The following is a 22,030-nucleotide window of genomic DNA, read 5'->3' as shown; positions in this document are numbered from 1 at the left end:
CATCCTTACTAAAAAAGCCTTCCCCCTTCCCCACACACAGCTCACCAATAGAAAAAAAGAATGGGTTAAAAATCACACTTTTCTAATGGAAAACAAAAAAGCAAGCTGGCAGGGGAGTGGGAGTGAACAATTTTGAACGAAAACAAAACTCTTAATAGTTCTGAAAACGTTCCCACCTCCCGCTCCCCAAATAACAGTCGGACAGCCCTCGTTACATGAGGTCTCTGGGTCAGTTACAGATAGTGCATGATCACTGTGGTGCCGGTTGGCCTTGAATCTCTGAAGTGCTGACTGGGGGAGCTGCATCTTCCTAGACCCTGGGGAGAAGCTCAGGGCTGCCCAGAGGATTCAGGGGGCCTGGGGCAAAGCAATTTTGGGGGCCCCTTCCATAAGAAAAAGTTGCAATACTATACTGTATTCTCATGGGGGCCCCTGCAGGGCCTGGGGCAAATTGCCCCTCTTGCCCCTCACCCCCGGGCAGCCTTGGAGCAACTTGGGGTGCGTGTTATACCTGCCACCTGGAGGAGAGGCGTCATGCTCAGAATCCCCAGCTCTTGCACTAGTCCTGGACCTGTAGGAGGATCCCCTGCCAGGATGCCAGCTGACAAATCCGCAGCGTGTCTGCCAGTCATTGCTGGCCAAAGGACCATGCACTTCCTCCAGCTCCAGCCCAAACTGCCATTGGTGGGCTGATCTGCAGTGCAGGGCCCACCTGTCATTGAGCAGGGGCAGCCCCATGGCCAAAGCAGAAGGGGGCAATCGCTATGCGGAGAAGGCAAAGACAGGCACACACAACAGAGCCCAGTCAGGCATGATCTGTGTGAGATAATGGAACCCCCTGACCCAGGGGTTAGTCACATGCCAAGGGGCTGGGAGCTGGTGGCACCACGTAGCCTCCTGCTGTCCATCACTGGCTGACTGAGAACTGCCAGCTGCTGGGCACTCCCGGGTGAGATACCAGAACTCCAGGACGCCTGTGAGAAGCAAAGCAGGGGTTTATCCCAGAGACAGGAGGAGGGCAGCGAAGGAAGGTCAGGCACTCTTATATGCTCAAGGAGAATCCAATTCCCGCTGGTCTCTCCAAATCCAATTAGCAGCAACAGCTCTTCTGGGTCCTGCTCCTACCGTTTGATATATGTCTTCTTAAGCTACTAAAATCCCTTCCCCACCAAATTGCCTTTGCCCGCTGTCATAAACAGATAGCTAAGGGTTAATGTCTCTTTCACCTGAAACACCTGACCAGAGAACCAATCAGGAAACCGGATTTTTTCAACTTTGGGTGGAGGGAATTGTGTGTCTGAGTCTTTTGTCTGTCTGCCTGCTGTCTCTGAGCTTTGGAGAAGTAGTTCTATTTTCTAATCTTCTGTTTCTAAGTGTAAGGACAAAGAGATCAGATAGTAAGTTATATGGTTTCTTTTCTTTGGTATTTGCATGAATATAAGTGCTGGAGTGATTTGATTTGTATTCTTTTTGAATAAGGCTGTTTATTCAATATTCTTTTAAGCAATTGACCCTGTGTTGTATCATCTTTATACAGAGAGAACATTTGTATTTTTTCTTTCTTTTTTATATAAAGCTTTCTTTTAAGACCTGTTGGAGTTTTTCTTTACTTCAGGGAAATTGAGTCTGTACTCACCAGGGAATTGGTGGGAGGAAGAAATCAGGGGAGGTCTGTGTGTGTTGAATTGGCTAGCCTGATTTTGCATTCCCTCTGGGGAATAGGAAAGTCCTTTTTGTTCCCAGGACTGGGGAACGGAGAGGGGGAATCACTCTGTGTAGTTTCACAGAGCTTGTGTCTGTGTATCTCTCCAGGAGCACCTGGAGGGGGGAAGGGAAACAGGATTATTTCCCTTTGTTGTGAGACTCAAGGGATTTGGGTCTTGGGGTCCCCAGGGAAGGTTTTTCAGGGGGACCAGAGTGCCCCAAAACACTCTAATTTTTTGGGTGGTGGCAGCAAGTACCAGGTCCAAGCTGGTAACTAAGCTTGGAGGCTTTCATGCTAACCCCCATATTTTGGACGCTAAGGTCCAAATCTGGGAATAAGGTTATAACACCCGCCTCATCCGCCAGCTTGGGGGGCACTTTACAGGCTGTTCCTTCTCTCCCTCTCATCACAGCCAAGTCCCTCCTCCGGATTTACACTCCTGTGCAAGAGAGAATGCTGGGAGTGTGAAGAATGGCTTAACCCTCACTACTGTGTGCTTTAACCAGCCAATGGTGGCCTCTGTTTGTATCCTCTATCCAGAGCACTCCCCTACAAGGAGCAATTCCCAGCCCCAGACCAGGCTCCCAACAGCGTATTCACCTCTAGGAAAAATGTGAATTTTAAAAAGTGAAGATGTGACATGTTAATTAGTGTTAATAATGGGTGAAATCCTGGCCCCACTGAAGTCAATGGCAGAACTCCCAGACTGTAATACTGCCATGAGTTTACCCCATCATCAAGCCTCATGTCTGAAATTTGATTTAGAACATGCTAAGAAAGCTACAGTCTCTAACTGGCCCACGCGTTCTCCTCTCTGCATTAACTCCAGTTCAGACGGTGCAGACAGCCAGGATGGACCATTTCACTTCGAGCCTATTTTCAAGGTGGGTTCCCCTGTGTGAACAGGAAGCTGCAGTGGGTAAATGGCAGCCTGCATTAAGAACCCCTAATATCTGCATCTAGCTTGGTGGGGCCACGTCCCGGGCAGCGACATCGGGGCTCAAGAAGGGCACCAGGGGCAGCACTGAAGGCGAGGACCTGATTCTCCCCTAGAGCCACTGTTTGTGCCTGCGTGCAGTGATAGTCACACACCACCCACTGTGCACTCCCTTTGCCCAGCAGTGGGCGTCTGATCCAACCCCAGGGAAGTCGATGGAGTGGCCATTGGGACCAGTCCCCAAGGCAGTGGGAATCTCTCAGTTCGCCCCCGTGGGCCTGCAGGTTTCTCGCACGGCACTGCCATAAGCCTTGCCCCTTATTCTGCTGGAAAAAAGAAGTCGAGGTGCCGAAGCCTAGTTTCGGAATGGCTGTCTTATTTTGGGGGGCCCATTTTAAAGCACTGCCAAGCTTCCGCGGCCCCAACCACTGTCGTCGGGAGCAGGTGCGCTCAGCACCTCTGAAAGCAGCCACTTGTGGTCTAGATTGGGCAGCTGAAGACACAAACCATTGCTGGAAAGTTGGGCACCAACTCTGCCCATTCAGAACCTGCACCTTCTGGGACTGATTTCAGCAAAGGGGCCACGGATATGCAGGTTCTTGGCATGGCTGGGCAGAGCCATGGCGAAAGCACTACCTCACGTGACACGGAAAGTCCCGTTAGCCACCAGATGGCAAGGACCTTCCTAAGTTCAGACTGAAATGAATAATAATAACAAACAGGTAGGAATATTAATGGGCTGAATTCAATGCAGTTCTTTTCTTCATATTAATACCCAGCAGGGGTCTGCTTCGGCACGTGATTCTGCTTTTGGTTCCTCCCAAAAGAATAAGCCTATCTACCCTTTCGCCCCAGAGGCATTTGATAATCACCGATTTTCATTTTAATACGCTGCAAACTAGGGCAAATGCTGCACAATGTGGAAAAATCCTTCAGCAGCAGTAGATAGTCCAAGTTCTACAACCACAACCATCAACTCCATGCTAGCTGCACCACAATGGTCTGGAGTTCAATCACCTTTACCCTACTGCTTTATGCATCAGAGAGTAACAGTGCCCAAGGGCAGTAACACAGGGAAGAGGTAGAGTGGGTCTCCCAGCCAAACACACGCTTGCAGGGCATGGGTCTCCTTGCCCGTACACCCCGGGGTTAAAGTGGTGCCTTGTGGCATTAAAATGTTGCCCTAGACTGTGGTCCCCAAACTGTGCAGTGCATGCTGCCAGGGGGGGAGGGGCACAGAGGAACATTGGAGGGGCACATGGCAGGGTTTGGGCCAGCCTCATGGGGGCCAAGGAGGGAACCCCAACCAGCCCTGCTTTGAGCCCAGCTGCAGCTCCACTCTGCCCCCTGGCTCCACCCTCATTCCCTCTCCGACTCTAGCCCCAGCTCCCATTCCCACTCCCCAGCTCTGCCATCAGCCCAAGCTCCTCTGCTGAGCCAACTGTGCAGTAATGGGGGGAGGTAGGGGGTGCACAGGCACATTCCATTACTGATAATGGGGTGGGGGAGGGCACCATGAAAAGTTTGGGCACCACTACCCTAGACCTTGTGCTGTACCCTCAGCAGAGGGGAGGATTTCTGGGGGAAATGAAGCAACTGAAGGTAGCTGGCAAGGCAAACTATTGAATAGGGCTGAGATGCCTGGCAGAATGTGGACTAAATAGAAGATGGCATAATAATTATTTTCACTGCACGCTGCTGACACGCCAGCCGTACAAAACTTAAGAAAGCTGAATGCAAGTTGCTTTCCAAGAGAATAGCAGCTTCAATTGTTAGCTGTTCATGAAAAGCTCAATACATGCTGACAGAGAGGAAATCTCCACAATTAGAGGAAGAAAAGGGAGAGGTTTCTAATTTTTTAAAATAAACTTTTAATGGGCTTTACAGGCATGATTGCTACTTGTTCTCTCAGCCATAAGCAATATCACAAACTGCAACAGACCACATCTTCACTGTACGTTACAAAGGGTGTTTTTTTTTTTTTTTTTAAAAACTGGAAAAATCTCATACAATCACTTAAATAAACAAAGACAACATTACAGTGCAAACAAACTCCTGGTTTTATTTATGCTGTAGTTACTGAGCAATTTTTTTTTTTCAAAAGTTTTCTCCTCCCCTCCTCCCCCCCCGTTAGAAAACATTGGTTGGAGAGACGATTTCCTTTCCCAAACTCAGGGCTTGTCCACACCAAGATGCTCCAGGAGGACTTCAGTGCAGCAATCCCTATGCCAAGGGAAAAGGCTCTGCCAGCAGCGTAGGTGACCCACCTCTCTGAAAGCTGGCAGCTAGGTCAACCTAGCACTGCCCACATGGGGACTTGGTCAACCTAGCCAGGCTGCTCTGGGGGTGGATTATTCACACCCCGACTGACGTCGCTAAACCTACCTAATTTTCTAAGGTAGCCCAGGCCTGTTTGTTTCTCGAGTTGTATTACGTGCTAGACGCATGGCTGTAGGGGTTTGATCGGACTGCATTCATCACGTTGGGCCCGATCCGCAGTTCATGGAAATCACTCCCACCGACATCAATGGCATTTGGATCTGGCCCTTGTACAAAACCCTACTTGACAATTCCTCCCCCTTCACCCGCCAGCTCATAAAAGCCTGGCGAGGCTCTCCCTTAACTGACTCCTGTTATTAGCACTTCATCGTGGTGAAGACATGGGGATCTAAACTGATTATTCCACTGCAAACCCACGGAGAGCCAAGTCACAGAATAAAAACAAAACACATTTGAACATGCAAAACAGGGAAAAGGGCAGCTTGGACGTCTGGATTGCCAGGGAAGGCCCGGCTAAGGTTATGCCTTGGGGCAGCCCTGAGCCAGGCATGGTATGTAAGCTTCCCCACCCCTGGAGACAGGGGGACTCGGGCACACCCTTCCCAAGGTTCCTCCTTGCTCTGGAGGAACAGAGAGGGGAGTTAGGAATTTGCCTCTGGCCTGCTCCAGCGAGGAAGGAAGTGTCCTTACTTCTACGCACTGGACCCACGTAGCCCAAGTCACAATCTCTCTCCATCCCCACCTGCCCCAATGTTAAACTGAAAGTGGCCCCCACGTCCCCATATCTGAGAAGTAACATCTGGGATACCACTGCCTGCCTGTGTCCTGGGGGAGTCACTGAGGAGCAGTGAAACAAGGGATCTGCAGGGTAAGTTCAGCCATTTGTAAAGAGCATCACACAACCCCTACTTCAAGGGTAAGGAAACCACAGCCACGCTCCTGCAATGCAGATTCAGCCGCAGCGTTCATGAGCTGACCACGGTATTACACAGCGCTCTCCTTGGTATTAACAACCAGCTCACAAACTTTTTCTAACTAACGCTGGAATTCTCTATACCCAATTCACATCTGGAACAGATAGGGTTAAAAGAAACATCAGGCAGCAAAACATCATTATGGAACATCCTGGAGGTTCTTTTCACATTATACAGTACAATGAGGCAGTATTTTACAGGCATTAGAGTAATGATTATTCCATCACACTTCTCAATCAGCACTTATTTCAAAGCATGTATGAGGGGGAGAGAGTTGGAGAAAAAGGTCAATTAAATAACAGACATTTTCACAGCCTTATTGCAGTCTGTAAAGTCTGTAAACTGCAAGTAACCAAATCTCTGCTCCAGTCACTGACGTATAAATACAGAGTGTTCTAGACAGCAAGGTGATGACAGACCAGGATCAGGACTACCTGGCTACTGGATTTCACCAGTTCCAGCATTCACGTGCAAACAGTTTGTCAATTATCCTATTCAGCAGGTGTACAAAGAGTGTGCCAGCCATCTCTTGAGTTGGGGAGGCCGCTGCGTTTGCACCGAGGAGGTAGTACAGCTTCTCCAGCTGACAGTAATGAGATACAGCTACACAGATGGGGTATGACAGAGTTGCTTGTGAGGGCAGAGGTCAGGGCCCAACAGCCCTTGGGCTCACCCTAAAGTTCATGCTTCAGGGCTTCAGCTGGCCACCTGCAGTGGTCAGGAAGGGATTCCTCCCCCTACAGTGTATTCGGGCCAGGGGGAGGTTTTTGGATCTCCTTCCTCTGAAGCATCACTGATGGCCCTGGCTGGAGATGGGACATTGGGCAGGGTGAACCAGGCTTGGAGGTGGCATCGAGCAGCCTCTCTCAGGAGCTCAGCTGGCTGGTTCTTGCCCATGTGCTCAGGGTCTAACTGATTGCCATGCAGGGGCTTGGGCCGGAATTTCCCCCAGGTCAGATTAGCTGTGACCTTGGGGTGGTTTCACCTTCCTCTGCAGCATGTGGGTGGGGGTCACTTGCCAGGCTTGTTTGGGTATCTCTCACTTAATCATTTCCCTGCCATTACAGGGGCCTCAGGAACTGGTGCCCCTTAGTCCCTCCTGCTCTGTGCCTGCAGCACGTGAAAGTCTTGTTTCCGGGGGGCTGCAAGACCCTGTCTCATTTCCATCTCTAGGTTTAGTGTGTAGGCGCTGGGTGATGTCAGTGGGATGATCTGGTGGTCGCTTCTGGCCTTAAACTCCATGACTCTGGCTATTCTGTTGGAGGAGGAAATGCCAGTGACTGTAGCAGTTTCATATGCAGGGGCACCAGGCTCTTCACATGCAAGTTTCAAGAATTCCCCGTAACACACAGAGCCACATTTTCCTACACACTGTACTTCTCTTTTGGAGACTGGAAAACCCAACCATCACATGCTCTTCCATGCCGGAGGTGGAAAGGATGTTGGATGCGGCTGGTCAGTTGCCCCAGTGGGACTATTATTTGCCCAGATAAATTGAGCACAAGAAGCGTGGCCTCTGAAACCCAGCATGTTGTCACATTCAGATGATGTACTGCCATTGCTGACACATCAGCGCCCGCTGCACTGGCATAGCGGACAATGAGAACCAACTGCCTGCCTTGATCTAGGAATGACACTTGCAAAATGAACTCAGTAACCCTCAGATTTATTAATGTACCAAAAAACGATAAAAATATATATATTAAACCACTATTTTAATTACATACCCTATTCATAAATAATCAATCACACACATTTTGCTATTGTAAAATTACTCATTAAGATTTCCTAGTCACACTGTGTGAGACAAAAGACTTCTGTGTTTGGATCATCCTGACAAACTGTGCATGAAGAGAGACACTAACATGGGGTGAGTGAGCACCGCTGCAAGGACTCGCACGTTAAGCCGGTCATGTGCTGATTTCTCCTTGAGCCCTGAAAGAATCTGCATCCATTTGAGTGTCTGTTAAGGACAGCATGTCACCGGTGGAAGATTATTTGATCATACACAGGTATCAAGTCAGGAGAGTGAAAGAACAAATATCCTTGAAGTTTCCTGACTGAAGGAAGATGTTGGCTTTATTTACCCTTGATGGCAGTTCTTTGAATTTGGAAACATTTTTTCATTCACAGAAACATCCCCCAGGAAGGTTCTCTGGTCTCATCACATGGAAATAGAAACACAGTATAGTGCAAGAGTACCATACACACAGGACTGGCTAACAGTTTTCAGCCAGCCAGCGCACATCAGAAATGAAAGGCAGGACATCTCCATTTCAACCTCGAGTTTCTGAGTTCTGGTCATCGATGCAGCATTAATTCCTGCCTCGTTGCTTGCTCATCACCTCCCGTCCACAGGAAGGAGTGAAATTGGAGTGTTATAGGGTCCGGACAGCTACAGGGTAAAGCAGGGACAAGTGTTCTGCGCCCTTGATGGGCAGTTTTTTGGTGGTATAGTAGTGGATGACTTCTGGAACGCTGTCAAACGGGGGGCTGTTCTGACCCAGGATGTATTTCTCTTTGGTTTTTGTCAGTTTCATGTGCATAAAACCTTGACTGCTCCTGTGAAGGAAGCAAAGGAGAGGGTGTTAGTACCTGTACACCCCTCCCTGCCCCACCCCGGACAGTTAAGAGGTCAGCATAAAAAAGCAGCTCCTCTTTGCCAGCAACATGCCACTGCTGTGTAAGAACAGTGAGACGGTCCAGCAGCACAGAACGTTCACACCGATCTTCTATCTTGTGCCAAAAACTCAGAGCAGCGTGAGGTCTTCCCTGCATCAGCACAGGCAGCTGGTCCATGCCAATGGGGAGCCCTGGCTCTGTGCTGATGCCAGCCCGCATGGAGCAGTGCCCGGCAGGCCTCAGAGATAACGGGCCCTTTCAATGGCTTTGAGCCTTCATTCCCAGAAACTTCTCGGGTTTCAGCCCCTTCCTTCCCCCGGGATCCCAGCAAGGCACCGGTCTGGTCTGGTCCAAAGCTGTACTGGAGCAGGGCAGCCTGAGAACAGCTGGTGCCCCTTCTAGGACATCTAAGCATCGCCAGCTCCCTGCTGTGGCTAACTAGGAACTCAGGCTGGGAAAAGACAAGGGCCCTGGCCTGGAGAGGTGACACTTTCAGCCTTTTAAACGAACGCGAGGCGAGGTCCTGCCCTGTCAGCCCCTGCAAGAGGACTGAGGTCACTGAACTCTCCCAGGGTGGTCTGGGGGTCTCAGGTGCTGCAGAGGAATCGAGCTGCAGCTTTCCGGCTCCTAACCCCTGGCAACCCCAACTCCCACCAGCAGGTAACAGGCACCTGTGCAAACCCCCTTCTGAGAGGGGCCCAGCAACATCCTTTGAATCAGCAGGCGGCTGGAATCCTGCTGCCGAGGGCCCCAAGCCCCGTGGAGTCCAACCCTCAAAGCACCTGCACAGGGACTTCTGCGGATGGAACAAGCCCATCTTCTCCCGAGCCCAGCCGAACCCTCCCAACACAGCAGGGCCCCGCCTTTCCCTGGGCCTTGACAGGGACAGAAGCATGTTACAGGCTGGATCAGGGCTTTCTGGCCACAGCCCTGCACAGGGGGTGTTGTGTGGCCACCCTGCCCCACCAGGTGACTGTCTCCGGCAGCGACAGGGGCGATGGGGGCAGAACAAGGAGACAGAATCCTGCCAGTGCAGCTCCTTGGGCATGGTCAGGGGATGGGAACAGGACCTCCACTTGTGTGCCAGCCAGGATGGGGCAGTGCCAGTGTGGCCCTGCCTCTCCCAGCCCTCTCTTCACTGCTGGCTCCTGGGAGGGGCCGGCGAGCAGGAGTGAGTTCTGGTGAGATGTCTACATGGCAACGGTGCAAGGGAAGGCAGCTTCTTGTGTGCTCCCATGCCCCTGCCCAAAGCCATCTCGGCACCCGGCCCTGAGTGAGCCCAAGGACTGCAGGGATTTGCTTTGAAGGTGCCATATAAAGCGTTTTCTGGCCCTGGCTCCCTGCCTGGATGCCCCGCTGTATCAATTAGCCTTAATTCCCCCTTCCCGAGGGGATGGGCACAGTGAGGGTAGGGGAGGAATCGAATTGCAATGCCCCCTCTGGCCAATAGCAAGGGGGGCATGTCTCAGAGCTGCCCTGGCACTAGTCCGCTTGGTGCATTGTCTCAGAAGGGCAGGGGTTGTCTAACTGCACAGGATACAGTGGCGGTATGTAGCGAGCAGCATCCCTCATTTCCACGGGCATCAAACGACAGGCAAATGCAATGACGCGTAGGCTGTCCATGCAAGAGGCAAGTCAGTTACACAGCAACTGCTCGAGCTACTGAGCATCAAGAGCAGCCTCCAACCCACACCCCACCCATGGGCGTGGAGCAGAACTGCAGCGCTAGGGCCAGAAAACCTGGAGACATCGTCCCTGGACTCCAGGCCCTGGGCACTACAGGGCTCTGTTCTGCTTTTCTGCCAGGCGGTGCAGGGACACAGGCCTCACCACCCAGCACACAGGGCTCCGGTACTGGGATCAAAGCCCTGCACACGCCCACTCAGCATAGCTTGGATCCCTGCAGGGAGTGGCGGTCGGGGCGCGGGGACGACACAAAAACAACAGGCACTGACTGCTGGACATGGTGCAAAAGGCAACAAGTTGTAGCGTGATTGGCACTGCTTCCTTAGAGCCATCTTTCCACCGCCGTTTCCATTAGGATGCAGCATTACTTTATGAATAAGATCAACATTTAATTTTTAGCAAAAAACCCCCAAAAAACAAAAACAACAAAACAACAACCCATCACCCTTCTGTGAAAACGATGTTTGGAAGAGCTCCCTCCTTCCATGTGCTAGAAACAACATCTCCTAGGGAAGAGATGAAAGCTCAGCTTTTCCAGATTTGTTGCGGCAAATGACCCTCCTCTGCTGAGCAGAAATCACCGCAGGCCTTGTAATTACAGCTTTCCAAGCTTAAAAATCTTGATTTTGATTTCAATTTTTTACAGGAATGATTCTCTTTTGAAACTTAAATTGCTCTCTAAACGATTTCCTGCAAGCCAAGGGTGACATCTCTAAATACGTTCTTATGAGGAGATATATTGTCCCCTTCCCTTCAGTTTATTGTCTATTTCCTTTGCTGGTAAATGGCTTATGAGTCTGCCATTAAATTAGCAGGATCAGAGTAGTAGATGCATATGAATTCAAAGAATCTGGTCAGAACTGGACAGCAGGCTGTTAAATGTCTTCAGGTCTATTGCTCAGGCAATAAGGGTGAAGTCGTGCTACTTTTAACAATATTAAGGAAGAAAGAGGAGTTGACATTCTTCATGTTCCCAGGCAAATGCTAAATAGTATGAAGTCACCCCAGAACAGTTAGTGTCCTCAAAGCAACCAGCCCCCTCGCATTCACAAGACCATTCACTTCTGCACTAGCATATTACCGCATTTTCAACCCCCCAGGCTGAGACACTTCTGGGGGACATGTTTGGGGTTAGCAGAGTGCTCCTCAGACAGCCAACAGCTGTTCTCTTTCCCAGCGTGCTGGTGTCTGCAGCGGGCCTCTGGCTCACAGCGATGTGGCTGGACTGGTTATCCAGTCCCTTAGCACCTGCATGAGTCGATGGGGACACACTGAATGAGTGTCCTGAACATTCACTCAGAGGAAGCCACACTCCCTTCCCCTCCACGCCCTGCTCAGCACACCCAGTGCTACACCACAGCGATGCACAGGGGATATGGCAGATAAAGAGGCAGAGATCTCGCCACATCCACCCCACGGGGGAGAGAGCAGCAGGGAAGCACTGTCCTCCCTTCCCATTTTCTTGGCCTTTCCCCATGAATGGACACTGTCGTTATAACCGACCCAATGCTGCGACTGGTGAAACACAGCCAGGCCCTTTCCGAGAGCCCCAGAGATGCGAGATGCTGAGGCTGCACTGGACAAGCTGGCTGGGTCAGATCTCCGGGGGCAATTCACTGCCCAGCTCCAAGCACCCAGCCACGCATTCGGTGTGATGGAGCCTCCTCCGCCCACCACAGCCTGTTCTCCAGCGCACACACGCTCTTCCCCGTGTCCTGCTCCAGCAGCACGGGCTGCCCGAGCCAGTTTAGCCCAGGGGCCAGAAAGTCACAAGGGGAGCGTAAGGAACCAAGGAGCTCAATGGAGCTGGCTGCCAGATTGCTAATTAGCAGCACTGGCCTCCATTAAAATGGAACCTGCACACTCCCCTCAGCGACGCCGCACCCAGCAATGGGAGGGCAATGGCCCTGCAACTCCATTCAGAGTGGGTGACGCTGCACAGGGGGCAGAGCACGGGAACCCCTGCAGGTCGAGGGGCTGGGGCAGGTGTCCCCGGCAGACTGGAGATGGCAGTTATGCCATTGGATACTGTGGCAGGAGCAGAGCTGGGAAAGCCTTGAAAGCCAGAACAAAGACTGGGTGAGGTAGTAAGCTAACGGAGGGCTTCAAAGAGGAACTGATGTGGTCAGAGCACCCCTAACAGTGGAGCGGAGAAGGAGCCTGCCATAGTAGAGGGGGTACGAACCAGCTAGCAGGAAATCCAAGCTGGAAATGAAAAGAAGGTACCTAACCACCAGAGCGGCGAAGCTCTGGAATGGTGAGGGGCAGACAACCTGCCTAGCTTTGAGGTAGAGCTGGATACGTTTGCTGTGGGGATTATAGGAGGGGCTGCTTGCGATAGCAGGGATTGGACCTGACGACCCAGGAGATCTTGTCCTATGTCCCTAGAGAGTCGGTGGGAGATGGGGAGATCCTGGATGCGTGTGAACTCTGGCCATCGGGGAGAGGCAGCCGCTCTGGGTTTGAGTTGTGTAGGGCAAGGGAGGAGACAGGCCCCAGCCTGTGCGTGTATGTGACAGGGTGGCTCTGGAGGAGGGCAGAGAACAGGAAGGGCTGGGCCTAGCACACGTGACCGGGTGTTGGCCAAGTGGCCAAGCAATAGACACAGGGGTCAGGGAATACAGGACTCAGATTGACAACGTCCCTTGCTGCTTCCACATCCAGGACTCCTGAGTGGGGCCTCAGCACAGCACAGTGGGGTCCAGGGCCCAGGCTGCCCCACAGCTGACAGCTTGGCAGGTGGAGAGTCCAGCAATTAACCGCTTTTCCTCCTGCTCCGGTGTCACTGTGCGAAGGGAGGCAGGACTGTGCATGAACAGGAGCAAGCCCCCAAGCAGCCCCTCACTGCACCTGTGCGTAAGGCCCAGCCTGACCCCAAAGACAACTGTCAATGAAGGACCACATCTGCTTTGGGGTCATTGGTTCTGGCCAGGGTGCATATGGGCATGCACCCCCCACCCCGATCTGCTCCTGCCAACAACCCCCAGCACAGTTGGAGGGGCGTGGGCCACTCACACCAGGAACTAGAGAACATGACCCTAAGGCTTGGAGAATCCTGCTACAACCGAACATCACAACCCCTCTGCTGATTTTTCATGATTGTTATATTTCCTGCCAACTACAGCCCAGTCGGTCAGACCAGGCCTGGACCAGCTGGCTGGGGAACGGGACAGAAGGCTGGGAGTGGGCTACCAGGCAGACAGCAGCAGAGGTGAGCTGTGGCACTGGCCATGGCGTCAGAATGCTAGTCAGAAAGCAGCTGACGCTTTGGAGAGATTAACTTCTGACTGGCACTCGCTGCCAATCTTTTGTTTGGAAGGAGACCAAGTGCGGTATAATTGTGGGTTTCTCCAGTACCTTACATACCAGAGACCCTCACTTGAGGGCAAGGTCAGATTTCTGCAGCTGGTTCTTCCCTTGATTACAAACCCACCGAAATGTAGCTTCTCTTAAGATCACTGTAATGCCACCATCAGTTTACAGCAATGCTCAAGAAGCCAGAAACAGCAGCCCTGTTTCTCCAAAAGAGCAGAGCGCTTAGGTCATTTTCTGCTTCTTTGATCAAACAAGCTGAAGGAGCAAGCCATAAATACACAGCCCTCCCAGCGGGTGACTTGCCTAATTAATGCACCAAAGCTTTCAAATGATACAGAACACCATTCATACCTATGCTAACGCTGTTCATTAGCATAACAAAAAGCAATTTCTGATCCAGAGGATTATTAAATACTATTGCCTAGACAGACCCTAATAATAGGAACAGTCCCCTCCTAATAATCAAGGTATTTAATAATACATTACACATTGTCGCAGCTGCTGGTGCACATCGCCTGCAGAAAGTATGCCTGCCCTATCCCTCTTCCTTTCAGCTGTAATTGCTTAATGCATATTTCATGAAGAATGCAGAGTAAACTTATGTTAAATCACTTCTCTTCAGGCTAAAATGACTTGAAAACACTTGTGTATAGTATGTGATTGCAGGTGGGACGGCCGCCTGCTTGTGCCAGCGATTGTGATGCTATTACAGGTATCCAGGCACTGTCCGCCTCCTCTGCTCTGATCGGAGAACAGGGAAAATCAACACCACCATTTTCCAAGCCAAGTGGAATAAAACAGATTTCCACATCAAATCATGGTTTCCAGGTCTCTGCTGAACACATCCTTTTCCTCAGTTTGCACCGTAGTTCTGAGGAGCCTGATCCTGCAATCAGTGACAGCAGGATTGGGCCCAGAAAACTCAATCATTGCGCTCATCACACCATCACTGGATGGCCTCTCTTCCTTGCAACAGGGAGCACACACGAACTCGCTCTAGAATGGGAGGGAAATGAGCCCACGCTCACCACTCACTAACTGCCCACAGATGGCTGCCTGCCTGAGACTAACGCACATCTTGCGAGTGCTTGACTCCACCAAGCCTAGCTAATGACAACTGGTCCTGAAATCCCCAACAGCATTGTGCACAGAGCACTCCATGTTACTAGGCAGGCAGACAGGACCAAAAGACTTCCATTACCAACAGGCTACCCAGGTGAGGAATTGCGTCCGGCTTACCTTCGCTCTCACTCGTGTCCCAGTGAATGTTCTGAGATACCCCATCACCAGAACATCTGGTTACCTTCACAATAGACTTCAAAACAATAGATTTTCAAAAAATTAGACTGCAATCTTGGGAAAAATGATGGAAATCAGCAACTCTCCTACCCCTTTTCCCACCTGTCTTCACTTTGAAGCAAGTCTGACACTTCCATCTGCTGAATCCATTTATTATCCTGAATTTACATTTCTTTGGCTTCTCTTCAGCAACACTGTGCTTAGCGTAAGGACACAGCGTAAAAGTGCCTGAAAAGAACAGCCTTCAATTAGCTGAAAGAAGAGAGGCTGCCCTGACTTTAAAATGTGCTAGCGTTTGTTTTACTGCTGGTTTACAAAAGTATCAGAGCAGAGTGTCGGCGGATACACTTCATCACACAGACCCAGCAGTGAACCTCAACCCTGGTCTGCACCTCCCTGCCATGTCTCTCCCCAGTCTCCTGAGAAGATCCTGCCCCATGCAGGTGGTATGCAATATGGAGACAGATTCACGAATGCTTATGCACAAATAAATGTGTTGGTCTCTAAGATGCCACAAGGACTCCTCAGTTTTTTTGCTGATACAGACTAACACGGCTACCACTGAAACCTGTCCCTAGGAACTCAGACACTCATTCCACCTGAGAACCCAAGCTGTAACATAAATCCAGGTCTTTGTAGCTGGAAGACGACTACATTAACTCATTGAGCCACGGAGCAACCATTGGGAAATATTTAAAATGAAGAGTGTGCAGTGCTCTGTTAGTTCCATTACACTGGCTATTTTTAGCCAGCGTAGTGACTGCATCATTACGGCCGGGTTCAACATTCCGTTCCGGCCCACTTTTTTTCAGTCGTTCATAATTCTCTCCAATTTTTTGGGTCTGGACGTTGTTCCAGGCTCAAATGCAGCTGCAAGGCAAAAGGTTTTGGAAAGCTGGAGATAAGCTGGTTTACGTATCTTTTCGCTTTAACGTCAGCATGACAGCCTGACTCCTCCCCAGCCCTTTCCCCCTTTGCCTGTGCTCCAGTCACAATCACTGTGCTCATGCTAGCGGCAACTAGAAATATTGGATGATGTTTTTCACCATCCTGCATGAAGGCGAGAAAACAATCAGTGTAGCACTTTGAAAGCTAAATGCAGCACCCTCAAGCATGTATGATGGGAGTTGTTACACCCCCCCCCCCCGCCCCACGATGTTCAGGGCCTCTTGACACAGTTGTTACCGAGGCCTCTGCTAAGTAGGTACAGACAGGGCTGGCTTTAGGAAGTGCGGGGCCCAATTCGAACAGTTTTGACAGGGCCCCGGCAGGGAAGACCAAAAAAAAAAAAACACGTAAAAAAAAAACACAAGGGGCCTGTACTCACTGGGCGGTGCTCCGAGTCTTCAGTGGCACTTTGGCGGTGAATCCTTCACTCGCTCCAGATCTTCGGCAGCACTGAAGGACCTGCCAGTGAAGTGCCGCCACAGACCCAGAACAAGCGAAGACCCAGAGCGCCTCCAGGTGAGTAAATATTAAAAAGGCACCTCTAGCCAGGGAAGAGATTCTCACTGGGCGCGGGGTCCTCCTAGGCACGGGGCCTGATTCGGGGAAATTGGTGGAATTGGCCTAAAGCCGGCCCTGGCTACAGATCCCGAGCCTGCTCCTGAAACCCCACCACCGGCCAGGCCGTGTGGTTTTACAGGGACTTTTTAAGTTTCTCTTCCCCATGTTGCTGTGCGCAAAAATCAAAGACAGAGGCAAGTGACTAAGACCCAGATCCTCATAGGTTTTTAGGCACCTAACTCCCAGTGAAATCAGTGGCAATTAGGCAGATAAATACCTTAGAGACAACAGAGGTGGGCAGAATGCATGTAGTCAATTGCACACAGTGCTGTCATCCATTGAACAGTGAATAAATGGGAACATTTTCATGCCCATTTCCCCCACCTGTCCCCCCTCGGTTTACGATTAGGAGTGTTCCGTTCTGGGGCACTCGGGAAGGCGGAGTCTGTGAAGGGGGCATGCTGACAAGTTAGGGGGGGTCCAGCACGCCCAGAGCAGAGCGGGGGCTGCAGCCCACACAACCCCACCGCAGCTGCTAGAGCAGGAGCAGCTACTCCTCACTGCAGCATAGCTTTCAGCCAGGGGGTCCTGGCAGTGTGGAATGGTATGCTATGGGTCACAGTGCGTGTGCATGGTTTCTCTGCCCAATGCCCACCCCCCACAGCAATGGTACCATTACATATGGGTCCTTGTGCTGGTCTTGCACTCGTGGAGCATTTGTAGAATGCGCATAGGCTGTGAAATGTGGCTACAATAACCTGCGCCCCACGTCCTGCTTTTGGTTACTTGGGTGCCATTGGACCAAACAGGAATTCATAGATTCCAAGGCCAGAAGGGACCATATGCAGTCTGACCTCCTGCATAGCACAGGCCCAAGACCTGCCCCACAGTAATTCCCAGAGCAGAGCTTTTAGAAACACATCCCATCTTGATTCAAAAACTGTCAGGGCTGGAGAATCTGCCACAACCCTGGGTAAATTGTTCCAATGGTTAATTACCCTCATTCCTAAAAAATTACACCTTATTTCCATTCTGAATTTGTCAAGCTTCAACTTCCAGCCACTGGATTGTGGTAGACCTTTCTCTGCCAGATTGAAAAGCCCATTATTAAATATTTCCCCCCATGCAGACACAAATAGACTGAGATCAAGTCACCCCTCACCCTTCTCTTTGTTAAGCTAAATAGGTTGAGCATCTTGGGTATATCACTAGAAGGCAGGTTTTCTAACCCTTCAGTCATTCTTGTGGCTCTTCTCTGAACCCTCTCCAATTTATCAACATCCTTCTTGAATTGTGGGCACCAAACCTGGACACAGGATTCCAGCTGCAATCCACCAGCGCCCAACACAGAGGTAAAAGAATCTCTCTGCGCCTAACCAAGATTCCATCCCAGGATCACATGAGCTCTTTTAGCCACAGTAACACACTAGGAGCTCATGTTCACTGAATTATCCACCACGGCTCCCAAATCTTTTCTAGTCCCTGCTTCCTAGAATGGAGTCCCCCATCCTGTAGTATTGCCTACATCGTTTGTTCCCAGATGGATACACAGACATTAAACCCTATTAAATGCATATTGTTTGCTTGTGTCAGTTTACCAAACAAACTAAATCACTTTGAATCAATCAGTGACCGGTCTGCTTCATTATTCACCACTTCCTTAACTTTTGTGTCATCTGCAAATTTTATCAGAGGTGATTTTATATTTTCTTCCAGGTCATTGATGCAGATGTTAAATAGCGTAGAGCCAAGAACCGATCCCTATGGGACCCCACTGGAAACAAACCAGCTTGATGATGATTCCCCTTTTACAATTACATTTCGAGACCTATCAGTTAGCCAGTTTTTAATCCATTTAACGTGTGCCATGGTAATTTTACATCGTTCTAGTTTGTTTTGTTGTGCGATACCAAATCAAATGCCTTATGCAAGGCAAAATATATTACAGAGGTGGCCAAACTTACTGACCCTCTGAGCTGCATACAATAATCTTCAGCAGTTTGAGAGCTGCAAGCCACAAACAACCTGTACACAAGCATTTTAAAAAATATTAACATCCTACTTACTGTACCGTGGCTAATTACTGCTAGACCTAGAGGCTTTGCGGGTCTCCATCCTGGTCATAAGTCTTTGGAAACCTAGTTGATATGTTGTCAAGGGAGTATGGAGGAGTTCAGTCGGATATTGATTTGAAAGGACTGCATGATGTTTCGATTTTACGAACTTTATCATGGACTACAGCGATTCACAGCACTATGTTGCGCCACAATTTAAATGAGTCGCATGCTAGTCTTTTTGAGTTGAAGATACTTCATTCCTGGTATTTGCATCCAGAACTCTATTGTAGACTGTGATTTACACATCTTTAAAGCCTGATCCTCCTGGAGTTCCAATAGTTCCATTTCTACAGTAGATGTTTCTGTAACCATGGTTTTGGGAATTGGACAGCCACCATTGGTCACATCAACCATGAATGGGTTTACAAGAAAGGTGAAGCAGGATCTCAGCTTCTGCAAGTCTTCAAACCTGGCCTGAAAGTCATCAAGCAGTCCTTGTAATTCACCTCTGTATTCCTCGAGTTAGTGATCTTCTACTTTGATTTTAGGCAACTCTTGAGACAGGGAAGTGGTTTAAGTCTCTTGACACAATGTCTCTTTGCAGAAGCTTTAACTTGTTCTGGAAGCTGAAGGCTGTCCGAGTAAGGTCAGAAATAATCTTACCCTTCCCTTGGAGTGCCAAGTTGGGAGTTCGCAGATGCGGCATAACATCAGATCCAGCATCCATTGCCCATCGTTCAGTTGTGGATAGAACTTTTCCTTTTCTTCAAGGAAAATACTGATAGGTTCCATCAGTTCCAAAAACCTATTTAAGACATTGCTGGTTGATAACCACCTCACAATGCAATAGAAAGAGATGCTGTTATGTTTGGCTTCCAGATCCAGCTCTTCAATGAAATTTTTGTACTGTTGATGCTTTTTCCCACTTGAGCAGATGAAATTGATAATTTCCAGAACTGTTTTCATAACATTTTCCACACTTGAAATATCTGCCTGCGAGATGCTCATGATGGATGATGCAGCGAACAGAGAAATTCCAAAAATTTGGGACCGCTTTTCAAAAGTTCGATAAGGCCTAGTTTTCCCCCTACCATTGCAGGTGCTCCATCTGTTGCAACACTGATAAACGCTGGATAAACTTATCAAGTGTGTTCTTCATGTCAACACCATGGGTTGTTTCTTTTAGTGCCACTAAGTCCAACATTTCTTCTTTCACAATTACATCCACAGAAACACAGCGAACAAATATACAAGATAAGCCACAACTAGCGATATCTGTGGACTTGACGCAGCTAGGCGGAAAGCTAGAGAATTCTCTAGGTCATTTTGCATCTTGCTTGCAACATCAGCACTGATCTGAGAAATCCACGTCTCTGTAGCGTGGCACGAAACTAATTTATTATATTAGTTGTTGAAGTTGTGTGTTAGTTGGATCTAAAATTGCAACCACTTCTGCACTATTCATCTAAACAAATTCACTATCACAATATTGTTTTGCATGAGCGATACTCCATACCACGACAAAACTAGCTTCAGTTGTTGTGTCAGCTTCCTTACTGAATGCCAAAAGTACTGTCTTGTTGACTGTTGAGGCATAATTTTAATGCAGTTAGCTTGTTTTTTCTTAATTCTGATCCAGGAGGGTATGTAAAAGTTGTGATTTTTTTCATAGTGATGTTTCAAGTTGCTCTCTTTGTAGTGAGAGCGCAAAGCATTGCAGATAAGGCACAGGGGTTTGCCACCTTTACTAGTGAATGCAAAGTCTTCCTCCCATTCTGGCTGAAAACTTCGGTTTTCTTCTTCATACTTGTGCTTCTTACAGTTTGAAGATGTCATTGTCATCCACAAAATTAACGTAGGGTTAACACAAGTCAAAAACTATTCAAAATGTGACTTATGAACAGTAAACACCACTGGTAGTGTGCAGCATGCAAGACGATCACAGCACTAAAATGATGCAATTTCCTATTATAATGAGCACGGGCTGCTGAAGCCCAGAGCACTGGCTCACCCTCTCCTGTGAGGGTGAAGCTGTGAGCTATAGTGCCCCCCGCAGGGTTGGAGCCGTGAGTGCCAATTTGCCTCTTCTCTCCCCTCCCCCCCCACCTGCGGGGTGAAGCTCCGAGCTCCACGAGCTGCAGTTGACCCCTTAAAGAGCCGTCCCCACCCCGGATATTACATCAATACTATTATCTTAAGCAAGCTTGCAATCTCATCAAAAAACATATCAAGTTAGTTTGACTTGCAAAATCAAGAATAGAATTTATCCCTAAGTTTTAGTATGTCTTTAGTATTCTTAATATTTCTGGATTTTTCATTCTCAATGTTGTAAGTTGCCAAGTTGATGTCCGCTAAATCTAAGAAATTCAAAAACATGGCCAGGGTCTCTTAAAACCACACTTTTGAAAATCAGACCATCTGTCTAAGTGTTGAACACCCAGCAATGCCTACTGATGACCACAGAAGTTGCTGGATCCTGGGCCTTTGTGAACATCTTGGCCTACGTACAATAAGCAACTTCTAAAAATATCATCACATTTTGCTGACTTCCTGTCTATTAGCACAATTATTCTTTGCCAAGGTCCTGTTTTACTGAAGCAAACCAAAAGCTTCGCTGCATACAGCATTTACCTCTCTTGCCTTTTCTTACTTTATTCATCTCTCTGGGCTTTGAATGCAGAGCGTGAATATTTTTAGACACTAATCACTGCAGTAAATGCCTTTTAAACACTTTTAGACCCAAACTGTTTACACTGATGTAATAGTTTGCGTGACACAGTTACGCTGCACTGAGGGAAATATATTGCAGCAAAACTACTGTCATGAAACTGAACCTTTGAATTAAAAGTTTCCTAGGCATTTTTCTTAGGCTGAGTAACTAATTGCAAGGACAGAGTGTGTGGTGGTGGTTGGGGGGAGGAGTCTTTATAGGCTGCTCCTCAAACTACATTTCATCTTACCTTGTTTTGGCATTGCTCAAAGTGGCAGCATGTCTGACATATGCCAGAGTGTTTTTTTTCTTTTTTTTTTTTTTTAAAAAGGAAAAAATAATTTAAAAAATTCTTATTCAAATTCTGGTGACCGGTCAAAAGAACGGGTCAAAAATTCTGTCCATTTATTTTTAAATCGGAAGATACCACCATTTAATTGGAACTTTCCATGGGATGTGCTGATTTTGATGACGTCTCATTTAAAAATGAAAATGAAGCGTTTCAATAATGTCAAAACATTCCACTTCAGCATTTAAGCACTATTCCCATTTTTCGTTTTGAAACAACTGTCCGCATATTATACAGACAACTGAAACAAAACCTATTTTTTTAAAAAACTGTTCCATGGGAAATTTCAAAATACAACATTTTGTTCCAATTTCAAAATTGCAGAATTTCCTGTGAAACCAATTCTGGTTCCCGGATGGTTTTAGCGACTGGTATGCCGAATCCTCAACTTAGAAGCCTGTAGAAATCGACCTTCTGGTGCGTGTAGTGGGTTTTTTTTGGTTTTGACACAGCTGTGTTCTTCTCCAAGAAGAGATGACATAACGATACATCATTCTGTACCTGACAGCAACTATCTCCACAGAGCAATTAACAGCATCTCTCTTCTAGCACTGGCTGATAACATGTCCCTCAGCAACATTATCAAACAA

At 48.7% G+C, this 22,030-nt stretch overlaps 1 protein-coding gene across 1 annotated transcript in view; it reads right to left on the bottom strand.

Annotated features, from left to right (window-relative positions):
- Positions 1 to 4,525: 4,525 nt before the first annotated feature.
- SHB (SH2 domain containing adaptor protein B) overlaps positions 4,526 to 22,030 on the bottom strand; it is a 151,113-nt gene continuing 133,608 nt past the window's right edge. The window contains exon 6 of the mRNA XM_030566843.1: positions 4,526 to 8,458. Coding sequence (XP_030422703.1) covers positions 8,275 to 8,458 — 184 coding nt within the window. The 3' untranslated portion in view covers positions 4,526 to 8,274. The remainder of the gene's footprint in view (positions 8,459 to 22,030) is intronic.

This window comes from Gopherus evgoodei, chromosome 6, assembly GCF_007399415.2.
Source record: "Gopherus evgoodei ecotype Sinaloan lineage chromosome 6, rGopEvg1_v1.p, whole genome shotgun sequence".
Lineage (NCBI taxonomy): Eukaryota > Metazoa > Chordata > Testudines > Testudinidae > Gopherus > Gopherus evgoodei.
Note: the sequence above shows the minus strand (reverse complement) of the source record. Positions and strands in the feature narration are given on the sequence as shown.